This window comes from Corvus brachyrhynchos, unplaced genomic scaffold (assembly GCF_000691975.1).
Source record: "Corvus brachyrhynchos isolate BGI_N302 unplaced genomic scaffold, ASM69197v1 scaffold79, whole genome shotgun sequence".
NCBI lineage: Eukaryota > Metazoa > Chordata > Aves > Passeriformes > Corvidae > Corvus > Corvus brachyrhynchos.
In genome coordinates, this window is record NW_008240023.1 from 95817 (window position 1) to 115059 (window position 19243).

The 19243-nt window shown below is 54.2% G+C and overlaps 1 protein-coding gene across 1 annotated transcript in view; it reads right to left on the bottom strand.

Annotated features, from left to right (window-relative positions):
• Positions 1 to 1190: 1190 nt before the first annotated feature.
• Positions 1191 to 19243, bottom strand: part of COL6A1 (collagen type VI alpha 1 chain) — a 21804-nt gene continuing 3751 nt past the window's right edge. The window contains exons 6-34 of the mRNA XM_017743355.1: positions 19142 to 19174; positions 19000 to 19044; positions 18666 to 18719; positions 17876 to 17920; positions 17745 to 17771; positions 17432 to 17458; positions 17292 to 17336; positions 17001 to 17054; positions 16401 to 16463; positions 15840 to 15902; positions 15625 to 15678; positions 15508 to 15543; positions 15271 to 15333; positions 13280 to 13342; positions 10866 to 10928; positions 10076 to 10138; positions 9913 to 9963; positions 9793 to 9828; positions 9173 to 9235; positions 8644 to 8709; positions 8256 to 8291; positions 8132 to 8168; positions 7377 to 7385; positions 6440 to 6573; positions 5231 to 5340; positions 4824 to 5007; positions 4449 to 4623; positions 4053 to 4082; positions 1191 to 3276 (exon numbers count right to left, since the gene is read on the bottom strand). Of these exons, the coding sequence (XP_017598844.1) occupies positions 2666 to 3276; positions 4053 to 4082; positions 4449 to 4623; positions 4824 to 5007; positions 5231 to 5340; positions 6440 to 6573; positions 7377 to 7385; positions 8132 to 8168; positions 8256 to 8291; positions 8644 to 8709; positions 9173 to 9235; positions 9793 to 9828; positions 9913 to 9963; positions 10076 to 10138; positions 10866 to 10928; positions 13280 to 13342; positions 15271 to 15333; positions 15508 to 15543; positions 15625 to 15678; positions 15840 to 15902; positions 16401 to 16463; positions 17001 to 17054; positions 17292 to 17336; positions 17432 to 17458; positions 17745 to 17771; positions 17876 to 17920; positions 18666 to 18719; positions 19000 to 19044; positions 19142 to 19174 (2340 nt within the window). The 3' untranslated portion in view covers positions 1191 to 2665. The remainder of the gene's footprint in view (positions 3277 to 4052; positions 4083 to 4448; positions 4624 to 4823; positions 5008 to 5230; positions 5341 to 6439; positions 6574 to 7376; positions 7386 to 8131; positions 8169 to 8255; positions 8292 to 8643; positions 8710 to 9172; positions 9236 to 9792; positions 9829 to 9912; positions 9964 to 10075; positions 10139 to 10865; positions 10929 to 13279; positions 13343 to 15270; positions 15334 to 15507; positions 15544 to 15624; positions 15679 to 15839; positions 15903 to 16400; positions 16464 to 17000; positions 17055 to 17291; positions 17337 to 17431; positions 17459 to 17744; positions 17772 to 17875; positions 17921 to 18665; positions 18720 to 18999; positions 19045 to 19141; positions 19175 to 19243) is intronic.

The window sequence follows — 19243 nt, forward strand, 5'->3', positions numbered from 1 at the left end:
CCTTCCCTGTAATGGAAGCACAAAAATTGAGACTGAAAAGAGGGGAGTGAATATCACCAGAAATGGAAGACAAAGTAAGTCCAGCATATCAGAGCCAGCTTTGTCTCAAACACCTGACAGGGCTTCCACACTCCTACCTGAGCAGTGCACAACAGTGGGGAGAGACCTGGCAACACTGCTAAACACAAGGTGCTGGGCACTGCTGAAAAATTCCTGCTGCTCCCTGTCTTCTGGGAAAGCCAGCTTGCCACCCGGTTCTTGTTAAAATTGTGTTTCTTCTGAGAAAATTTGAATTCAAAGGGAACACTTAGATTTTTCTCATGGGGAAAACTGGCAAACACTCCAGAATTGAGGCTCGGAATCTGACAGTTTTTGCTGGTTTGGGATCCTCTTTTCCTTTCTGCAGAGGGAAAATGCTATGGCATGGTTAGGAGTGGAGGGAGAAAATGAACAGAAGCGGGAAAGATCCTTCCTGCCACCTACCTTTTTTAGCAAAAAAGCTGTAAACCAGCCCAAAGACAGGGAGATCTTTTTCTGGGGGCCTTTTGCATCCCTTCATTGGACACGGGCCAGGTGGGATGTGAGGGGGAACATACAGCAGGGGATGGACAGAAGCCCCCTTTTCCCACCCCTTCCTGCTGGCAGCAGCTCACCCTGGGGGCTGGGCATCCCTAGCCACAAATGTGTAGCCCAAGGGCTTGTCCCTATCATGTTTCTCCATGCCTGACTCCTGCCAAGGACTGTGGCAAGCCATTAATAGGCACCTCTTGAGCTGTAACAAAAACCGCCTTTCTTAGGGCAAATGTGAAGGCATTTTTTCCTGACTTTCCATGGAGAGGAGAGCAGCAGATCTGACACAAACAGCTGCCACCCGCAGAGCCGCCCCAGAGCTGCTCCTCAGACTTTCCAGCTGTGAGTGAGGTGTCCCCAGCACTGCAGGGAGCCCAACAAGCATCTCCACGGAGGAGGAGGCAGCATGACTAAGAGGAGGACATGAGACAATGTCCTGTTGAATGTCCCCACTGTCTGGGGAACAAGTGACTTTGCATGAATCCACAGTGAAAAGCTGTGACAACCACCGGGACACAGAGGTGTGGGCCTGGGAGTTTCCCCAAGGACCTTTTAGAGAGCTCCTAGGATGTAAAATCAAGATCTGGGAAGGAGGAAGTAAAGTCGGACAAACTCCCAAAGAGACTGTGGAAAACAATTTATTTGACAAATTTCCAAAGTGGACAATTTTAGTAAAACACAGGCATAAAATAAAACTAACTGGTACAATGGGGTTTTGGATACAAAGTAAAGAGTTTGGGGTGCCGATATCTGGCAGTCGCTGTTGGTTTCTCCGAAGTGCATGAATTCATAGCAAGAGCACCAATGGAAGCGCTGAAACAAAATCTCACCCAGACAAACCACGTTTTCAGTGTGGTCTGAAACAACTGTGCAAACACCAAGGGCCCACATCACCCACGTAAGTGATAGCACCTTTGTCAATATATGTGTAGAGTGTGAGTCTAAGACCCTGGGAGATGATGGCAGTCTTTCCCTTGACATCGCTGGGCTGAGGATGAGGCCTTAATTCAATAGATAGTGCAGTTAGTGGGTTTCCCTAGGGCCCAGGTGCCTATCTCCTAGGTGGTCCTATAGAAACAGTACTCCAAGAGAGCTCGCTGGGAATTAGTCAGCTCGGCTCTTTTAAAATAAAATCTTAAAAAAAAAAAAATTAAAAAAAAATCCCACTAACTGGGCTCAGAGAGACTTTCCAGAATGGAGCTTGAACCATAAAACAAGTCATCAGGTTATTCATGAGGTTCCTGGTTTCACTGTAGGACCATGAGATCAGTTAAGTGAAGGAGTGCAGTTATATAGCTTCTTTTAGGGTTTCCTCCCTCCCCAAAGGCTGCTGCCCATCCTTCCTTTGGTCAGTGCCCAGCCTCCCTGCCCTGAATGAGAGCACCAGTGCCAAGGGATGCTCCACCACCCACCTTGACCCCCAGCCCTGGGAAGTGAGTGTCCCATCCCCTGGCCCTGGAGGCCAGAGATGCTTGCACACAGCTTGGGTACTGCAGTCCAGCCCTCCCTCCTCCCCAGGCATGGGAGATATGAACCAAACTTGCCAGCTGTGACAATGATCCCCCCTCAAAGCTTGCTGAAGTGTGACTATTTCACTCAAAGCATAGCACTAGGTTAGGATCATCGTGAGCTGGGCAAGTGCTCAACTGATGGATGAAAGAGAGAAGGAAATGAACAACAACAAAAAAAAGCTAGCTAAAAAAAGCATAATCAGCCTTAAAAGACCAGGCTAGATCTTAGTGGTACAAAAGTCCTCATCCTGATTCTTTCTTGGCAAAAACACAGTGGGATGAGGTTGATATTTGTGTTCTGATGGCTTACTGCTAGGTCTGCTCGTGTTTTCCTGCTGTGGGGAAGGAAGGCAATCATGGGCAGCAAGGGAATTTGAGGCTAACAGAGAAGAGACACAGATGATGAAGCAGAGGGAGAAGGGAGGGGACTATGTACAGCCAGGCCGTGGCACTATGGTTATCTACATAGATGTAAATTCCTCAGGTTGGTCAAGAATACCATTAAAATTTTTTTTGCTTTGTTGGTTTTCCTTTTTAGGTGAGACAGAAGCAGCTATGGCCTTGGCAGAAACCCACCCAGATGCTCAGTCAACAGCTATCTTCCTGGACACAGTTTGGTAGAAGACACCACGCAGCAGAGAGGTGTAGTCGGGCACGCGGAAAAGGTGCCGCTCCCCATAGGCCACGTCGTAATCCGCGCTCTTTCCCGTGACCAGGACACGGATGTTTGGCTCGTTGGCTTGGCTGCCCACTGCCAGCACGTAGATCTCGATGTTAGCCTTCTGTGCGTCCTGCACAGCCCTCTCGATGGCCCTGGCAGTGATCCCTTGGGAGTGTCCGTCAGAAAACACCAGCACCCTCTTCTTGGCCACGGCGCGGGCGGAGCGCCGGTACAGCTCTGTGATGAACTGCAGAGCAGAGTTCACGTCCGTGGCGTCATTCATAAACTCCATGTTGTCAATGGCCTTGGCAATGACCGTGTAGTTGTACAGGAACTGAGCTTCCACTTTCTGCTGGTTCCGGCTGCTGTACTGCACCACCGAGATGCGCACGGAGTCGTCGGCGGGCTTGCCGGCCTCCAGGAACCGCCCTGCCAGCCGCTTCACAAACTTCTTGGTGGTCTCAAAGTTCTTGCTCCCCACACTGGTGGAGCTGTCCACCAGCAGCGTGATGTCTGCTGGCTCGGTGAAGGTGACTGCAAGGGGAAAGGTCCAGGGCTCGTTACACTTTGGCTCTCCTCCTGCCTCTTCCACACAAAGCTGATGAAGTCACTGGCTGTCTCACAGGCTTCCTGCCTTGTCAGATTCGGGAAATCTCCACTCTTGCTAGCTTGCTTTCCCCTGCCCCAGTGCTGTCCTACACTTGTCCTTTCACCCGTTCAGTCCTTCTTTTACCTGATTTAGGATAGGCTGCATTCCCAGGCATTTATTTGGCTGAGATAATCTAGTGACTCTTGTTTAAATACAGTAGCTCTCCTTGCGTGTGTGGGGAACCCACTTCATACTCCTCCTTGCCTCACTTCTTTCCATGGAAATTCTGAGGACTGAATATGCTTCTGACTTGGAGGTGAACTCCATTAAAACCCTCCCTGTACTCAGTTTTCAAGCACCTTTCTCCAATATCCCTGCCATGAAGCTGATTTTGCTCATGCTCCCACCACTAGATAGTGGAAGCAGGTAATGAGGTCAGTTGCTAAAACCTGGGAAGGCCATGATCTTTCACAGACTCCTCTCTAGGTTTGAGATGCCAGAGAAACAACCACCTAGGGTTTTCCCCAGCTGCCTTGGGCTGGTGTGTATGTGTGTGTGAGAGACCCTGAGAGTGTCTGACAGATCTTGCTCACCTCTCCAGCCCAGGAACCTCCCCACTGCAAGAGCTGCCCAAGCCATGCGTCCCCACAAACACAAACTCCCACTTCCCCCAACACAGCACTCACGGCCCCTCAGTGTGACATGAGGAGTCAATACTCACTTGGGCAGGTATAGTCAGGACATTTCTTCTCTGTTAAGAAAAATAAGAGAGATTAATGTCACCAGCTCACCCAGGAAAACCACTTGTCCCACAGAGCCACTGAAGAGACAGACGATCACCTGCAGAAGGTGAACACCCACCTTTGCCACCTGTGCAAAGGCTATAAACGTGCATGAACAACAGTGTGGACAGACACATCCTGCAGCAGGTGAGGACGTGGACCTGACTACCAAGTATTCTGAGACACGAGATGCCTTTGTCCTGTATTTGCCTAAATTTGATCTCTGTTCTCTTCCCTCACACCTGCTTAAGAGCATGACTGTGGGGACACAAGGGAGAGCATCCTGCATCCCTCACCACCTTTCCCATTGCCTCCAGCCACTGCCTTTCACCCACCTTGGCAGACATATGAGGTGATGTTCTGCAAGAAGGTGTCATCCAGGAGCTCGGCATAATTGTCCCTTTGAATGGACAGTCCCGGCCTGGTCGGTCTGCTTAAACAAGCGATGTCATTCAGGTGATCTGGATTTGGTGGGTTCCGGAAAATGTCACCTATTCCAAGGGAAACCACCTGTGGGGAAGTTCGAGTCCGTCACTGGATGCATTCATCATCTAATGCATTCCTAACTGTGGATGCCTGTCACTTTGTGGGAGTGCTTCTAGTGACACCTGTGTCCCCTGCCCTAGCCTTGTGTGGCAAGGACATGGAGACGCCCAGACAGCCTGTGCCGTGCCGCACAGCTGCCGCATGGCGGGTCCCTGTGCCCTTACCGGGGTGACATCGCACAGGGAGTTGAGTGGGGTGGGGTCCCGCAGGGTGTCGGAGCGCCCGTCCGTGATGACGATGGCCACGCGCTTGTCGGACGTGAACCTCCGCAGCAGGTTGTCCTTGGTGAACTGCAGGGCCTCCCCAGTGTAGGTGCCCCCAGCGATCCACTGCAGGTTCTTGACTGCCCTGCAAGGACAGACACCAGTGAGCCTGCCAGCCCTGCCATGGGTACTGGAGGAGCCAGAACACGGCTTGTGAGCAGGCAGACACCCCTCCATGGGGATTTGGGTGGAAAACTGGCAAGCTCCTTAGCCTCAGCATTTAGATCATTGCAGCTGCAGGAGCTGCTGGCCTGCAGATGTAGGATAGGGGGTGATAGGGGTCCCTGGGTCAGACCCCACAGACTCACTGCTTGAGTGCCCCAATGTTGTCGATGTTGGCATCCCCCATGGCCACCAGCTCCTGTGTGTTGTCATGGCTGTACTGCACAACACCCACACGGGACTCTCCAGGTTCAAACTGTGGGACAGAACAGAAACCAGGTAGGGGCAGATACCTCAGGGGAACCCAGAGGCTCAGAATCCAGCTGATGGTTTCTCCTGAATGCCTTCATGGCAGGCTCTGATGTTTCTCTTCTGCTTTATTCTAGGCAGGCAGAGCCCCAACAGGAGTGGCTGCACATTGGGACCAATTTGGTGAGTCAGTAAGTGAAAGGAGACCGAAATCTAGATCTCACAGCTCAGTGGTCTCAACAGCAGCCATTGGACTCTTAGGCACATGGTGGAATTCTTGGGATTGTCCTGTGTGCAGAGTCAGCAGTTGGACCCAGTCCTTGGGTCCCTTCCAACTCAGGGGATTCTATGGTTCCATGGGAAGATCTGTTTTCAAGACTCCTGGTTTTCCTCCAACACAGTGGTTTTGCTGCCCAGCTCTAGCTTTTCTGCTTATTACTGGCTCTTTGCCATCCAAAAAACCCCCACGTACGCCCACTATACAAGTATTCAGCAGCAGGTTGTGGTGTCTTTATGGATTATGTGCTTTAGATGTGGCTGGATACACCTTCAGGAAAGTCTGGATTCCCAAAAGCCCTTCAAAATCACAGAGGTAAATAAAGCACACAGCAGGTTACCAGAGAACAGTAAGAAGGAGAGCAAGCATTTGTGTCCCTCTTCAGACTGAAAGACTCACTACGGGAACAGCATTGCTGGGTTTGGGCTGTAAGGGTAATTTGTAGTAGAATGCTTAACTGGTGACCTAAACCCAAGTGTGGGGGCTGGACATCAGACTTCCAACACACTCCAGACACCTGAAGTGCTCATCAGAACAAGGTAGAGACTGAGACACTGATTGATCAGGCTGATTGAATGCCCGATGAGCCATCTGCTCTGGGACACAGAGGAAACAGTCTCTTTGCCCAGAAAGAGCAAAATGTTTATTTTGGGACAACAAACTACTGTCTAATCTCCATCACTTTATGAATTTGGGAAAACCCACCTCCAGCTTGAAGCCAAGCCTGGTGGAGGCTTTTTGGAGTGGGGGCACCTCCCCATTTTCCTGCTCGCAGTGAAAAGTAAGTGAGTGCACACAAGAATATCACAGCACTCAGCGGAAATCTCACCTTGACCCGCTCGTCCTTGCTCAGGCGGTCGATGACTTTGATGATGAAGTCCTTGGCAATCTGGAAGTTCTGCAGGCCAATGCTCTCCGAGCTGTCCAACACAAACAGGAGGTCGACGGGACCACAGGTGCACTCTGCAGCAAGGCACAGGAGCGGAGGGGCATGTTTTGCAGGGAGGCATTTCCAAAGGAAGCAGCTGATGCCTGCTGCAGCCCTGCCCAGCTGGGTGCCTGTGCCCCATCCACCCCCAAAGCACGGGCTAAAAGAATGCAGAAAAACAGCTGCATAGGAGACTTGAGAGCCAGTTTACAAATTCTTCCATTTGCTCCCTAATAAGACATGTGGCATTTCCAGGCTGTGAGTACCCTTAAACCACCCAGTAGTTTCCTCACAAGCCTTCTCACTTCTGCCATTCACCCAGCCCAGCAGGACAGAGGTGACACTGGTGGGCTGGAGGAGGCTGACTCAGCTTGCTCCCCTCTTTCTCATAGCTGAAGAAAATCATGTGCCCTTGGCTCTCCCTTCAAGCTTTTGGACTGCAAGCCCAACCTATCAGGGCAGCATCAGGGAAAAAAGCCCAGCACATTCCTCTGCTGACCAGCACAGGATTGCGAAGGAAGAGGACAGAGCTGGATCCACAGTGTGCCCAAAACAGACATCCCAACTGCAAAAAGGGTGGAGAAAATCCACCCTGCTGGCACAGGGCACCTTGACAACTGTTTTCCAGTTGCAGGACTGAGCCACATCAGCCTCTAATCCATGTGGCACCCTCAGGGAATGCTTCCTGCCCTCCCCTGCCTGGCTCATGCCTGGTTCTCTCTCACAGGCTGTCACTGCATCTCCACAGCAGAAGGCAAGGAGCAGGGAAAGGGAGGGGTGCAAGGAAGGAGAAGGACTAGCAAATGTTTGCAGAGCAACTTTGCCAAGTAACACTCACCGCAGCAAGCTAGAGGAAAAGGGAGAAAAAGAGAGAACATTAAAATGCTTGACAAAAGGGTTTTTCACACCCTAATCCAGACTGCAGGTTTGTGTCTCTGCAAACCCACAGACACCTGGCCTGGACAATCCAAGCTCATGGAGGTTTCCCTCCCACTCGAAATACCCAGATTCTCTCTTGTTTCAGGTTGTGATGCCCTGACCTGGACCACCATACACAGCAGAGCTCTGCTTCTGCACACGCTGATGTGTTCTTTTTAAATAAAAATAAAAGCTAAGTAAATCACCAGAGTGTAGAGCTCAAAGTCAGTTCCCCAAGTACCCTGTGTCCTTCCAGCACTTCCTTACTGGCCATGGGCCAGAAGTCCTTTGTAGCACGTGTGCTGCTTCTCCCCATGGCAGGACAGCCCAAACCAGGCCCCCCCTTTCCCAGGGGGGAATATTAGACCATGATATTTAGGAAAAAAAGAACATTGCAAAATGGGCCACTCAATTTTACACAACTTTGCTCATATTTTCCCTGCACAGAACCACAGGCAAACCAGTCTGCACCATGTACAAGTGAGACACAGTTGTATGAGCTACTCTAGAGATGGAGCTGGAGGTCCCTGGATCCAGGGGACTTAATTGTGACTCATGAAAAGGGGAGAGATGCCCATGGATAGCACTCCCCTGCCTGGGAACAGGGAAAAATCAGCTGCCTCCTCCTCAGCAAGGTACTGAGCAGGGTGGGAGGAGAGGTACAGGGATACTCACAGCACATCTTCATGATGATGTCCAAGATTTCACATTCCTGAAAACAGAGCAAAAGAAATGTTTAACAGCAAAAGCAATGCACAGACCAGGCCAGCAAGCAGCACCCCAATCCTGTCCCACTCACATCTGGTCCTGGAGGCCCCACAGGTCCTGGTGGTCCCTGTTAGACAGAAACACAGAGGAGTTATGGGAGCAGTCAGTTCTATCTGTGGTGTACTCTGATAATACCTTGCAAAGCAATGCAGAATTGGGAAAAGCCTCTTGGCTTCCCAGTTGCTGGCTCCTGCACTGGGCTGGGAACAGGGACATCTGCTTGTCTGCATGATGCCCTGGTGCTGCACAGAGGCAGGAGGAGGAGATCCACTTCCACATGTGTCATGCACACCAAGGAGGGAAGGCAGTGAGCACACACAATGTGTGCCATGGCTTGGTGTTGCTCCCAGAGCACCCAGGGGATGGAGGGATGGAGGGAGGGATGGATGCCATTGGGGCCAGCCAGCGTCCTTACTTACCGGGGGACCTTCACGTCCCCTGTGGCCCTTTGCTCCTTTGATGCCACTGGGCCCAGGGGTCAGGTTCTGGAATGAAAACAAAACCAAAACTCATAAATCTGTGTGTGTCAGGGGGCAGCACCTTTCCCTCCAGATGTCTGATAAGCCCTGCTTCACCACTGAAGTGTTATCTGAGGTTGCTGTACCCAACTAAATGAGGACTTGGAAGGGACACTGGGGAAATCTCCCTCCATGGGGGAGCAATGCAGCTCAGATCACCAGTGCCATCATCATCAGTGCCACCTGGAAGCATACAAAACCTTGCAGAGGTGATGCCTGCCTCAGCCTAACTAATGTGGAGGTTTGCCAGCTGTAGAACAACACACAATGAACACCAGGAGAGAGCTCCCCTTGCCATCCATCAGTCACTGCTCAGAGACAGAGGGTGCTTGAAAATTTACAAAGTCAGATGGGCTCTGGCCCATCATTGCCCAAGGCTCCTGCACTGTGTTCAAGGCAGAGAGGAGTCAGCATTGCACAGGTTACTCACATCATTGCCAGGGTCACCAGCTTCTCCTTCATCACCTTTAGGTCCGACATAGCCTTTTGTTCCCTGAAAAACAGTATGGATGAGACTGCTGTGTGACTGGGTGTTGTTAGTGTGGTGAAGTTGGTGCTGGCATGTGGTGACCTTGTGACAGCTGGCTTGGGACAGGGGTGGAGAGCAGCACAGAGGCTCCCCAGCACCAGATTTCAGTGCTCTTGATAGAGAGATCTTCTTAGGTGGCTTTCACTGCTACAGAATCATGGAATCGTTAGGTTGGAAAACACCTCTAAGATCGAGTCCAACCATTAACCCAGCACCAAATCAAGCCCCCAGCATGGCATCATCCAGCTCCCCTGGGTGACACTCCCAAACCCAGACTCTGGCTCTGGGACTGCTTCAGAGAGCACCCAGCCCAGGCTGCTGCCCTTGGGTGTTACAGCCACAGCAGGACACTTCCACTGGAAGCATCCACTGCAGGGAGAGGTGAGCAGAGGGAGAAGAGGGTTTTGGAGGAGCAGGTTGCTTCAGGGAGCCCATTCCACTGTGCAGCTAATGGAGAAGCTCCGAGTGCCAAACCACCACCAAGGGCAAATCCTGTGTGGCTGAGGAAGCAGCACACTTACGTTAGTGCCAGGGTTGCCTCTGTCTCCTGGCTGCCCCTGGGGATGGAGAAAAGGAAGTATGTTAGGTTGGACAACTCGACATAATGGTATTACAGTTTCAAGGCAGCACAAGAAACTTACTGGGGCACCTGTGAATCCAATTGTGCCGTTCCCAGGAGGACCATCCTCCCCCTGGAAAGGAAGGCAGACATAGATGAGACAGAGAAAAGTGGACCCCTCAGATAGCACAGCAGCAGGATCCTGCTCTCCTCGGACAGTGCGTGTCCCCAGCAGCACCACTCACCCTTTCTCCCATCAGCCCAGGGTCTCCAGGCAGCCCAGGAGCTCCAGGCAATCCCTTTGGGCCCTGGAAGGGGCAGAAGAAGCAGTCAAGCATTGTACAATATCACCCGAGCTGGGAAGACAATGCCTTCTGAGGCAACCAGCTACCAACACGACCCCACCGTGGAGGTCTTCTGTTTATACAAGAGCAATGTGAAGATTTAGATTAAATGTCAGGAAAAAGTTCTTTACTCAGAGGGTGGGGAGGCCCTGGCACAGGGTGCCCAGAGAAGCTGTGGCTGCCCCATCCCTGGCAGTATCCCAGGCCAGGTTGGACAGGGCTTGGAGCAGCCTGGGATAGTGGAAGGTGTCCCTGCCCATGGCAGGGGGTGGAATAGGATGAGCTTTAAGGCCTGTCCCAACCCAGACAGTTCTAGGATTTCTATGGAAGCCAACAGCTGTGCTTGGGGTTCCATTTGCTCCCTGCCCTGGGGATCAAACCTTGTGGCAGAATCGGGTAGCTGTCCCCAGAGAGCATCTACCCCAGCTCCTGTGATGGGAAGCTGTGTGGTTTGTGGTGCAGCTATAACCTCCCCAAGAAATGACCTGTGGGAGGTGGGGGAAGAGGCAATTGTGGCCTCAGGGACCCATGGGAACGCCTTGATGTGTCTGCCAGGAAGCACTGGAGCCTGTACCAACAGGTTCAATAGGGTTCCAGTATCCATGGGATTTGGGGAAAGCCCTAAGGGGCAGCACCTCCTGCTCTTCCCTGCATCCCCTCCCCGCAGAAGTGGTGATGAAGCAGCACTGACCTCACTGCCGGGGGGGCCGTCATCTCCCCTGTAGCCTTTGGGTCCTGGGGGTCCGGGCTCACCCTAGGGAAACACAGAGAGCTCTCTCCAGGGTGGTGGCTCTTGCTGCCGCTCCTGCCCTGAGGCACTGGTCCCTTCGTTTTGTGATTTGATGGGTGCAGGTGCCCATCAGTGAGTCAACTCCACCTCAGCCAGCCCAAGAAGGGACCTGTTGATGGGGGTTAATGCTGGTGGGGAAGTGCTTCAGGAGCTGTGCCTAGCGCCTCCTTTTCCTCCTGCCTCCCCACGTTTCCTTATGCCATTTTCTCTGCAAAACCCCGTGGGAGGCAGATCCCTGCTGAGCACGAACCAAACTAAAAAGCTTTCTGGGCCAAGGTGTGACACTGCAGGTACGGGCCGGACCTCATGTGCTTTCAGTGGCAGCTGGGGGACCCGAAGCCATCCCTCTCCTTCAGAGCTCACCCCAGTAACAGAGGACCTGGTGGGAAGAAGACCAGGGAGGGCAGGCTGATGCTTTCCAGCATCAAAGCACAGCTGGGTGGCACAGTGGCATCTCATCGGCTGTGACAGAGGTGCCCCTGGAGGACAATCCTTGGTGCAAGCACATCACCCTGAGGGTGACACAAACCTCCCTGTGCCTCAAGGCTTGGACACGTCTGGGTCACAGCCAGGCTGGCTCTGGTGAGTTTCTGTCCTCAGGAGGCTGCAGAGCCCTGGCAGTGCCTGCTGGAACAGACCAAAGCTGTCACTCTGCCACATCCCATCTGGGCAGTGGCTGCTTGTTCTGCCAGCTGCAGGGCTGGCCAGAGACAGCACGAGAGAGTAGAGGAGGCAGGAGGAGGGTTCTTTGCTCTGAGAGTTCCACAGACATCCAAGGGAGCCCCTCCACCTTCTCTCAGTGCCCACAGCCCTTTGCAGGGTTTGCTTTCCAGGAGGTGGGATATAATGGTGGACAATGGCTGGGTAGTGATGCTCTGGCCCACAGGCCCAAATGTTCAGGCAGCATTTTGTGTGGAGCTGGGTGTGCAACCAGCCCCCAGGCAAGGCAGAGGACAGAAGGAGGCAGAGAGCTGGTGCCAAACATCCGTGCACACCGTACGCACCCTTCTTCCAAGGAAAGGTGTCCTTAGGGGCGCAGAAATCCTACAATTGCACAGCGCAGAGCACTGAACTGCTCCGAGGCTTGTGACCTTATTTCTGCACAAAGGCCCAGAAGAGAGAAATCTTGGAAGGAGGGACAGGAACTTGTGATCCTTCACATCAGCCAAGGCTGGAGCCACGGCACTCATGGCTCATGCTGGCCCTTTATCCCCACTGCAGCAGCACAGCGCCAATCCCTCATGGCCCTGGAGGAGTTTATGATGGATGACGCAGGATTTGGGTCAGCAAATCTTGTCCACTGCTTCTCTGGGTGTGACAAGGACCCGACAGAAGGGATGGGCACCATGCCCAGGAAGAGAGAAGGGCCACCAAACCTGTCCATGAGGATCAGGGAGAGAGGGTGCTGGCCTTTAGCTTCTCTCGGATAGAAACGGGATGAAAAAGAGTCACAGGTTAGCAGCAGCGCTTTCCCCTTGCCAAGAGAAACACAGTCCAAGGTCCAGAGCTTGCAGATAACATGGCTTGAAAAATACTTGTGTTTGCCAAGGTCCCACTCTTACCCAAACCTAATTACACATTTATTTTTAATTTGGCCAAACAAGAGCATTCTTCCTCAGCTCATGGAAAAATCATCCTCACTGTGCAACTGCTTTTCAAATCTCCCTGGAGTAGTGGGAATGCTGGGGCAGCCTCTGGCCTGGGGAGGCACCGGAGCTGCTTTTGTGATGCTTCCCTCTCTGACAGGGGTTTGACCCAAGTTCAGTGGTGGGGAGGGAAAACTGGTGTCCCGTGGGCTCAGTGACAGCACGGAGACCATTCTTTCTCCTCTTCCTCCCCAACTGGAAAGGCTGGCTGGAAGCAGGATCTATCCCAGCCTGGCTCCCCACCAGGCTGGGACATGGCTGGTGCCACGTCAGGATATCCTCACCAACACAAGATGTCTCATTGACACCCCTGACTGATGTGAGCAGCTTCTGGCCCCAGGCCTGAACATTTTGTGCATGGCTGCAGCTTGCTCTTGCCAGTTTCCAGTTCTGTCAGATGTGTTGACATCTGTTTCCATGGGATTGAGAAATGGTGTGCAGGTTGTTCTGCCCACAGCCCAGTACCCAAGTCTCCATTTTTTTAGCCCTGTTCATATCCTGCATCCTCATAGAAATCCCTGCCCTTCTTCACCAGCTTTGCTTCCTGGTCTGGAAGATGCTGAGAAGCTGCCCCAAGATGCTGTGGCATCAGTTAAACTGCCTATCCCACTCTCCCTGGCATCCCAACCACTTCCATCTGGGATCCAGAAGATTAAACCAAGCTCTTACCTGGTCGCCAGGTGGTCCAGGGGGTCCTTCCCGCCCTTGGTCACCAGGTGGTCCGGGCTCTCCCTGAAAGCACACACAGAGGGCATGAGAAACACAACGAGGAGCAGGCATGGGTGCAAAGGGACCTGTGTGCAATGGGGAGCAGGGGTGCAGCACCCACAGTAGGGTGGAAATGCAGTCATCCAAACAGGCAGGGGTTTGAGGCAGATTTGGGAACTGAGTAGGGAACTGTCAGAGATGCAGGGAAATTAAAGACAGGCTAGTGTGGCCACCTTGAATCCAAGAGGATAGCCCTAAGAGGGAGGCCTTGTGAAGCTTGCCTCTAGGGGACATTTTTCAGCCCATTTTGTGCCAGAAAAGCAAATGTCTGGAGAGATTCATCTTCTGCAGACACACAGACCTGGCCCTGGACCCAAGCCAGCCACACTCTGCACCCACGGCTGCTCTTCTGGAGCAGCTCCCGCCCTGGGCAGTCTGTATGGAGAGGAGCACAGCTTCCAGCAGCATCCTTCCTCCAGCCTGCCATCCCTATGGAGCTAAGGGGATTTCCATGGGAAATCATCCGCGTCACAGACGAAGAGAGAGACACCCTCACCTCTCACCACCAGTGTTGTCCCCTCTCCTTTGCTAACACTCAGAACCCTGAGCCAGGGCTGTTTGCAGAGAGCTGACAGCCAAGGAGGGCCCAGAAAACCTGAGTCTCAGTGGCTTTGCACCTCAGCAGCTCCCACAGAAGGAAATACCCCATGGACACGGCTCAGCTCCCTTTCACTGAACAGCCTTCCACCAGTCCAGCAGAGCTGCATCCCAGCAGGGCAGTGTGTCTGCCAAACCCAGGCAGGCTCTGCAGCACCTTCCCCCTCCAGACCCACGGCCAGGAGTGAGCAAGTGAGGGAGGCAGAGGAGAGGGGAATTTGGGGGAAGTGGTTGAGAGGATGGTGACCCAAAGCTGTTGTTTGCAACCTAGAAGTGCCCAGATGCATAAGCCAAACAGCAAATATAAAACACAACTTCCAAATGGCCCTGAGACGTTTCTGGCGAGGTTACACAGCCTCGTGCTTGGACTCAAAGTTGGAAGGAAGCAGCCCATCGTCTGCTGAACAATTTAACTGCAGACACTGGCGCGCCTTCATCTCCCGCACATCTGTCCCGCACACCCCGTGCGGCAGCCCTGACACTCCCAGAGCAGTAAACAGGAAGGGGGAGGCTGCCAGAAGCCCCCTGCCAGAGCTGCCCCTCCCCAAGGCAGGCCTCTCCCCCCCGCTCCAAGCTGGTGCTGGGTCCCAGCTGTCCTCGCTGCAGGGACAGGAGATGAGTGCTGTGACGGTGGATGGGGACATGGGATGCTGCTGTGGAATGCCCTGGCTCCCACCATCCCCACCCCGCGCAGAGCACCCCTTGCCCCTCCCTGTGAGGTGTGGCATGGCTGTCGCTTGCCACATGTTTGTCCTGGCCTGCTGAGGGCTCCTGCCTGTCCCTCCCACGATCATGCTCGATGACTCAACCCCAGCAGGCTGGAAACATACTTTCCTAGTGACTCCCACTCAAAAGGGGAGGGAAGAGTGTTCCCCCTTCCATCTGCAACCACTCATGCTGCTCTGCTGCTGATGGCACCTGTACCCTCCTGCCTGAGCCACCGGTAGCCCACACAGCCCCTGAGCACCTGGAGGAGGACACCTTCATTCTTTCCTCTCCATTTACTAGTTTTCCAGCTGTGAGGAAGGAATTGACAGCTGTTCACCTGCTCTTGGCTTGCTGGGCATGCTCTCCTCTGGGTTTTGGTTGTTTGGTGATTACCTGCCAGCATAAAGGGGCAGTTTCTCGGGGACTACAGCAGGTCCCTCCCAAACTGGCAGGTCAAGGCACTGAGCTTGCCTGCTGGCCCACAGGCTGCTGGAGTTAGCCCCTGGACACCTCTTCCCAGCCCCTGGCTTCCAAGCATGCCCCTGCTTGCAAGCAGATGCTGAAGGCCGCCCTGCGGGTGCAGTTACCAGCTCTCCTCTCGGCCCGCGGTCACCCGGCGAGCCCGGGGCTCCTCTCTCTCCATTGGTGCCCTGCAAAGAGAGGGTGGCATCACTAAGTCAGAGCCTGCTCCCAAGCAGGGCAAAGCCCTCCCTCACTGCCCACCTCTGAGCAGGCTCAGCCCCAGGCCCCCTCCTCCTCTTCCAGAGGGTACCAGCCCCAGCCTGTGCCCCGGTGGGATGCCTAGCAGAGGTGCCCTCACTTACCCGTTCTCCAGGAGGACCATCCTCACCTGGAGCACCCTGTGGAGAAACAAGAGGGGTGGTCAGGAGGTGGGGATGGCCAGCAAGCACACACAGGGGCATCACAGGCAGAGAACTCACCTCGTCACCAGTCTCTCCTGCTGGTCCAGGCTCACCCTGGTTCCCAGGAGCGCCCTGCAAGGCACAGGGAGGCAAATGAGAAGTCAGACAGTTCTGGAGCAAAGCCCTGAACGCTTGCAGAGCTTTGGGCAAGCTCTGCTTCAAAGCCCAGGCTGGATCAGGGGTCCTCTCCCTCTCACAGAGGGCAGAGGATGTTCAGACACTTCGTCACCCACCTTCTCTCCAGGGTTGCCAGGAATCCCCTGTCGGCCAGGCTTTCCATCATTCCCAGGCTCCCCCTTCACAAGAACACAAGGCACTATTACCAAGACTGCATCCAGCAGTGGATTTCAGCTCCCACTGCTCAGAGGCTCTCAGGAGCCCCAGTGCACCCCAAGCCTCTTTCAGGGCTGTGGTGTTTCCCCATCCCAGCAGATCCCTCCCTACTCCACTCCCAGTGAAAGCCACCCTTTCACAGCACTCCCCTGATATCTCAGGGATGGTTATGCCAGGCTTGTGGGCACCCACGAGCCTTGGGCACCCTGTGGGTGATGGGGGCCATCTTCTAGTGAAGAGGCCAGGCTGGACAGGGCTTGGAGCAAGCTGGTCTAGTGGAAGGCATCCCTGCCCATGGCAGGGGGTGGAATGAGCTGAACTTTACAGTCCCTTCCCATCCAAGCCATTCTGATTCTGTGAGAGGCTTGCCCCAAGCAGTGCAAGGAATTTCTACCTCTCCCTCTGGCAGAAGAGGGGTCCCAGCATCCCTCCTCTGCATGAGGCTGGGCAGAGCAACTCACCTTTGCTCCCTTGGGTCCAAAAGCACCGGGATCTCCCTTTGGTCCGGGTGGGCCTTGAGCTCCCTGTTGAAATTTAAGGCAGCATCACTGAACCCCGAGCTGGTGACACCATCTGCAGGAAACTGGGCATGGACTGAGCATCCCAGCAGCCTGGCAGGCAGCTCCCTGTTGGGATGGGCAGGAGGGACACGGCCAGAAGGGACTCCTGCACCATGGAGCCATGCAAGCAATGCTGCACCCACATTGCTGAAACACTTCTGAAGCTCAGAGGAAAATGGCAGAAAAGGCAGCTTTGGGCTGCTGTGGCTGGACCACGGTGACACTGGTGCCACCACAAATGTGTCATCCCGGGAGCATGGAGAAAGCAGGGAAACTGGAGAAATGCAATGCCGGGATAATGTTTTCCAGTGCTGCATCCCAGGCAGCCCTGGGCAGTGGGAGACAGCTTCCAGGCAAGGACGAGGCAGACTGCCCCAGGGTCACCCCCGAGGTGCCATACCTGGGAAAAGCATTGCATATTTCCAAGTAATTCCCTGTTTCCACACACCATCATGGCAGAGCTGTTCATTTGCATGCAAGGGGCACCCACAGGGCACCTACGTCGAATCCAGGTGAGCCTTTGCAGCCAGGTAATCCGGGGTATCCAGCTTCACCCTGTCAGCCAGACAAAGCAGGGGTTCCCAATGAGTGACACTCACGGGAAGATGCCATCCCTCATCCCAGACCCCTGGAAGGTACATTCCAGCCCCATCCCTGGCTGGCAGATGGATGGCCCTGCAGGAAGAAAGCTCCACTGCCCCACAGGCTTCATCCCTAGACCCCACAAAGGTTTTGGAGGGGCAAAAGCCAGGGTGCTCAGGCCGAGCAAAGTGCCCTGGAGCAGAGATTTACCTTCATGCCATCGATGCCATCGATTCCACGCCTGCCTTTCTCACCCTGAAACAGAGAACAAGGACCATGAAGTGATTCCCAAATTCCCAATGCCTCCCAGACGTCAAACAGAGAAAAATGGTGCAAAAGCAGAGGCTGACCTTGGCTCCTTTGGCTCCTCTTGAGCCCTGCAGAGGGAAGGAGAGAGGTGTCAGACCCCCATGCGGAGCAGATCTGTCCCCCCAGCACAGGGCAGTCCCCATACCAGCTCAGTCTGAGGGTGCAGGCATTCACCACTCCTCTGCACACCACCGGACCCTGCTGGATCCCCGCCCCTGGCTCAGGCAGGGCCAGCAGGAGGGATGGATGCAGGGGCACACAGCGGACCCCAACACCACACAGGTGCAGGGCCAGGCCAGGATAACCACGCAGGGGGACACAGGGATCTCCCCCAAACATCCCTGCTGTCCTCACCTTCTCTCCTCGGCTTCCTTTGTCACCCTAGAGAGGAAAGGAGAGAGGCAAATGGGAGAGTGAGAACACTTGCAGCACCAAGCCTGTAGCCCACCTCTGAACCACCTCTGTGTGCCGGCAGCCCCACATACCTTCATTCCTTGGTAGCCAGCAGGTCCCATGTCTCCTGGCCTGCCCTGGAGGACAGAAACACAGTGTTACGGGGGCAGATAGAGTCAGCACCATGGGACAGCATCCCCCCAGACTCCTGATGTGGGGCTCAGCTGCCGTCCTCTCCCACAGGAGCCTCCCCCATAACTCTGCTCTTTGTTTTCCTGGTCTGGGAGCACGGGATCATTGTGGAGGGCCAAGAGGACCTGCCTCCACTTCCACCATCTCCAGCTCTTTATGGAGGTGAGGGAAACTGGGCGCTTGGGGACACATCACTTGGGATGAAAGGGAAGGGCAGAAAACCCTTGGGAAGGAAGAACATGGCATGGGGTTTCCAGTGTGGGAGTGCGCAAGATGGGTAACTGCACACTCACGTGTGTGGGAGAAACCTGCCTCCCAAAAATAAGTGTGCCTAGTAAAATAAAAGAGGGAGGAGGAGGGAAATGGTTTCCTCATGCTCTTAGGTTATTTACCAAAGGCTTCCCTGTAACACTGCTGTGCTTGTTGTGTCACAGGACGCGGGAGGGAGCCCAGAGTCCAGCCCTGGGCTGGCACACATGAGTCAGAGACGTGTCCTGCAGGAGGGATGGCTATTTTGGGTGAGGAACAAGGAAGCCTTGTAGCAAGAGGAGGAGCCACCTCACTGCACACCGTGACTGCACACCCCATGGAAACAGGGCGATGCTGGTGAGGATGCGCCTGAGAGGTCTGGCCAGAAGCAGCCAAAAAACAGCCCCTGTGCAGAGTCACCAGGGCTGGTCCTTCACTTACTGGGTCTCCAGCCTCTCCTTTCTGGCCGGGAAGACCTGGCTTGCCTCGTTCTCCCTGCAATACAGGACAGAAACACAGTTAGTTCATCATCCCCAGGAATAGAACGATGAGCTGTTGAAAGGAGAGCAGGGAGGATGGGAGCAGAAATGCTCCATGGATATGGGGAGCATGCTGGCCACATGGGAGCGTGGTGTGGGTCCACACCCCACAGGTGATCTTGGAGGCCTTTTCCAACTTTCATGGTTCTCTGATAATGATTCCAGGTCTCTGAGCACCCCCAGTGAGCCCATCCCACTGTCCCAGTCCCCCAGCACAGCCACAACCAGCCCCTCACCTCATGGCCTGGGTCACCAGCAGGTCCAGGGGGCCCTCGGGGAGGCTGCAGGAGAGAGGTATGGGTTAGACCAGCCTGAGGCACAGCCTGGGACTGTAGGGATAAGAGGGAAGGGGACAGGGCCCTCAAAAGCCTGACTCACCTGGCACTCGAAGGAGCAGCACTGCACAGAAGGAAGGAGAAAACAGCATTAGAGGAGGGGGCAGCAGCAGGGTCAGGCTGCACCCCAGCTGGGGGGGGCTTC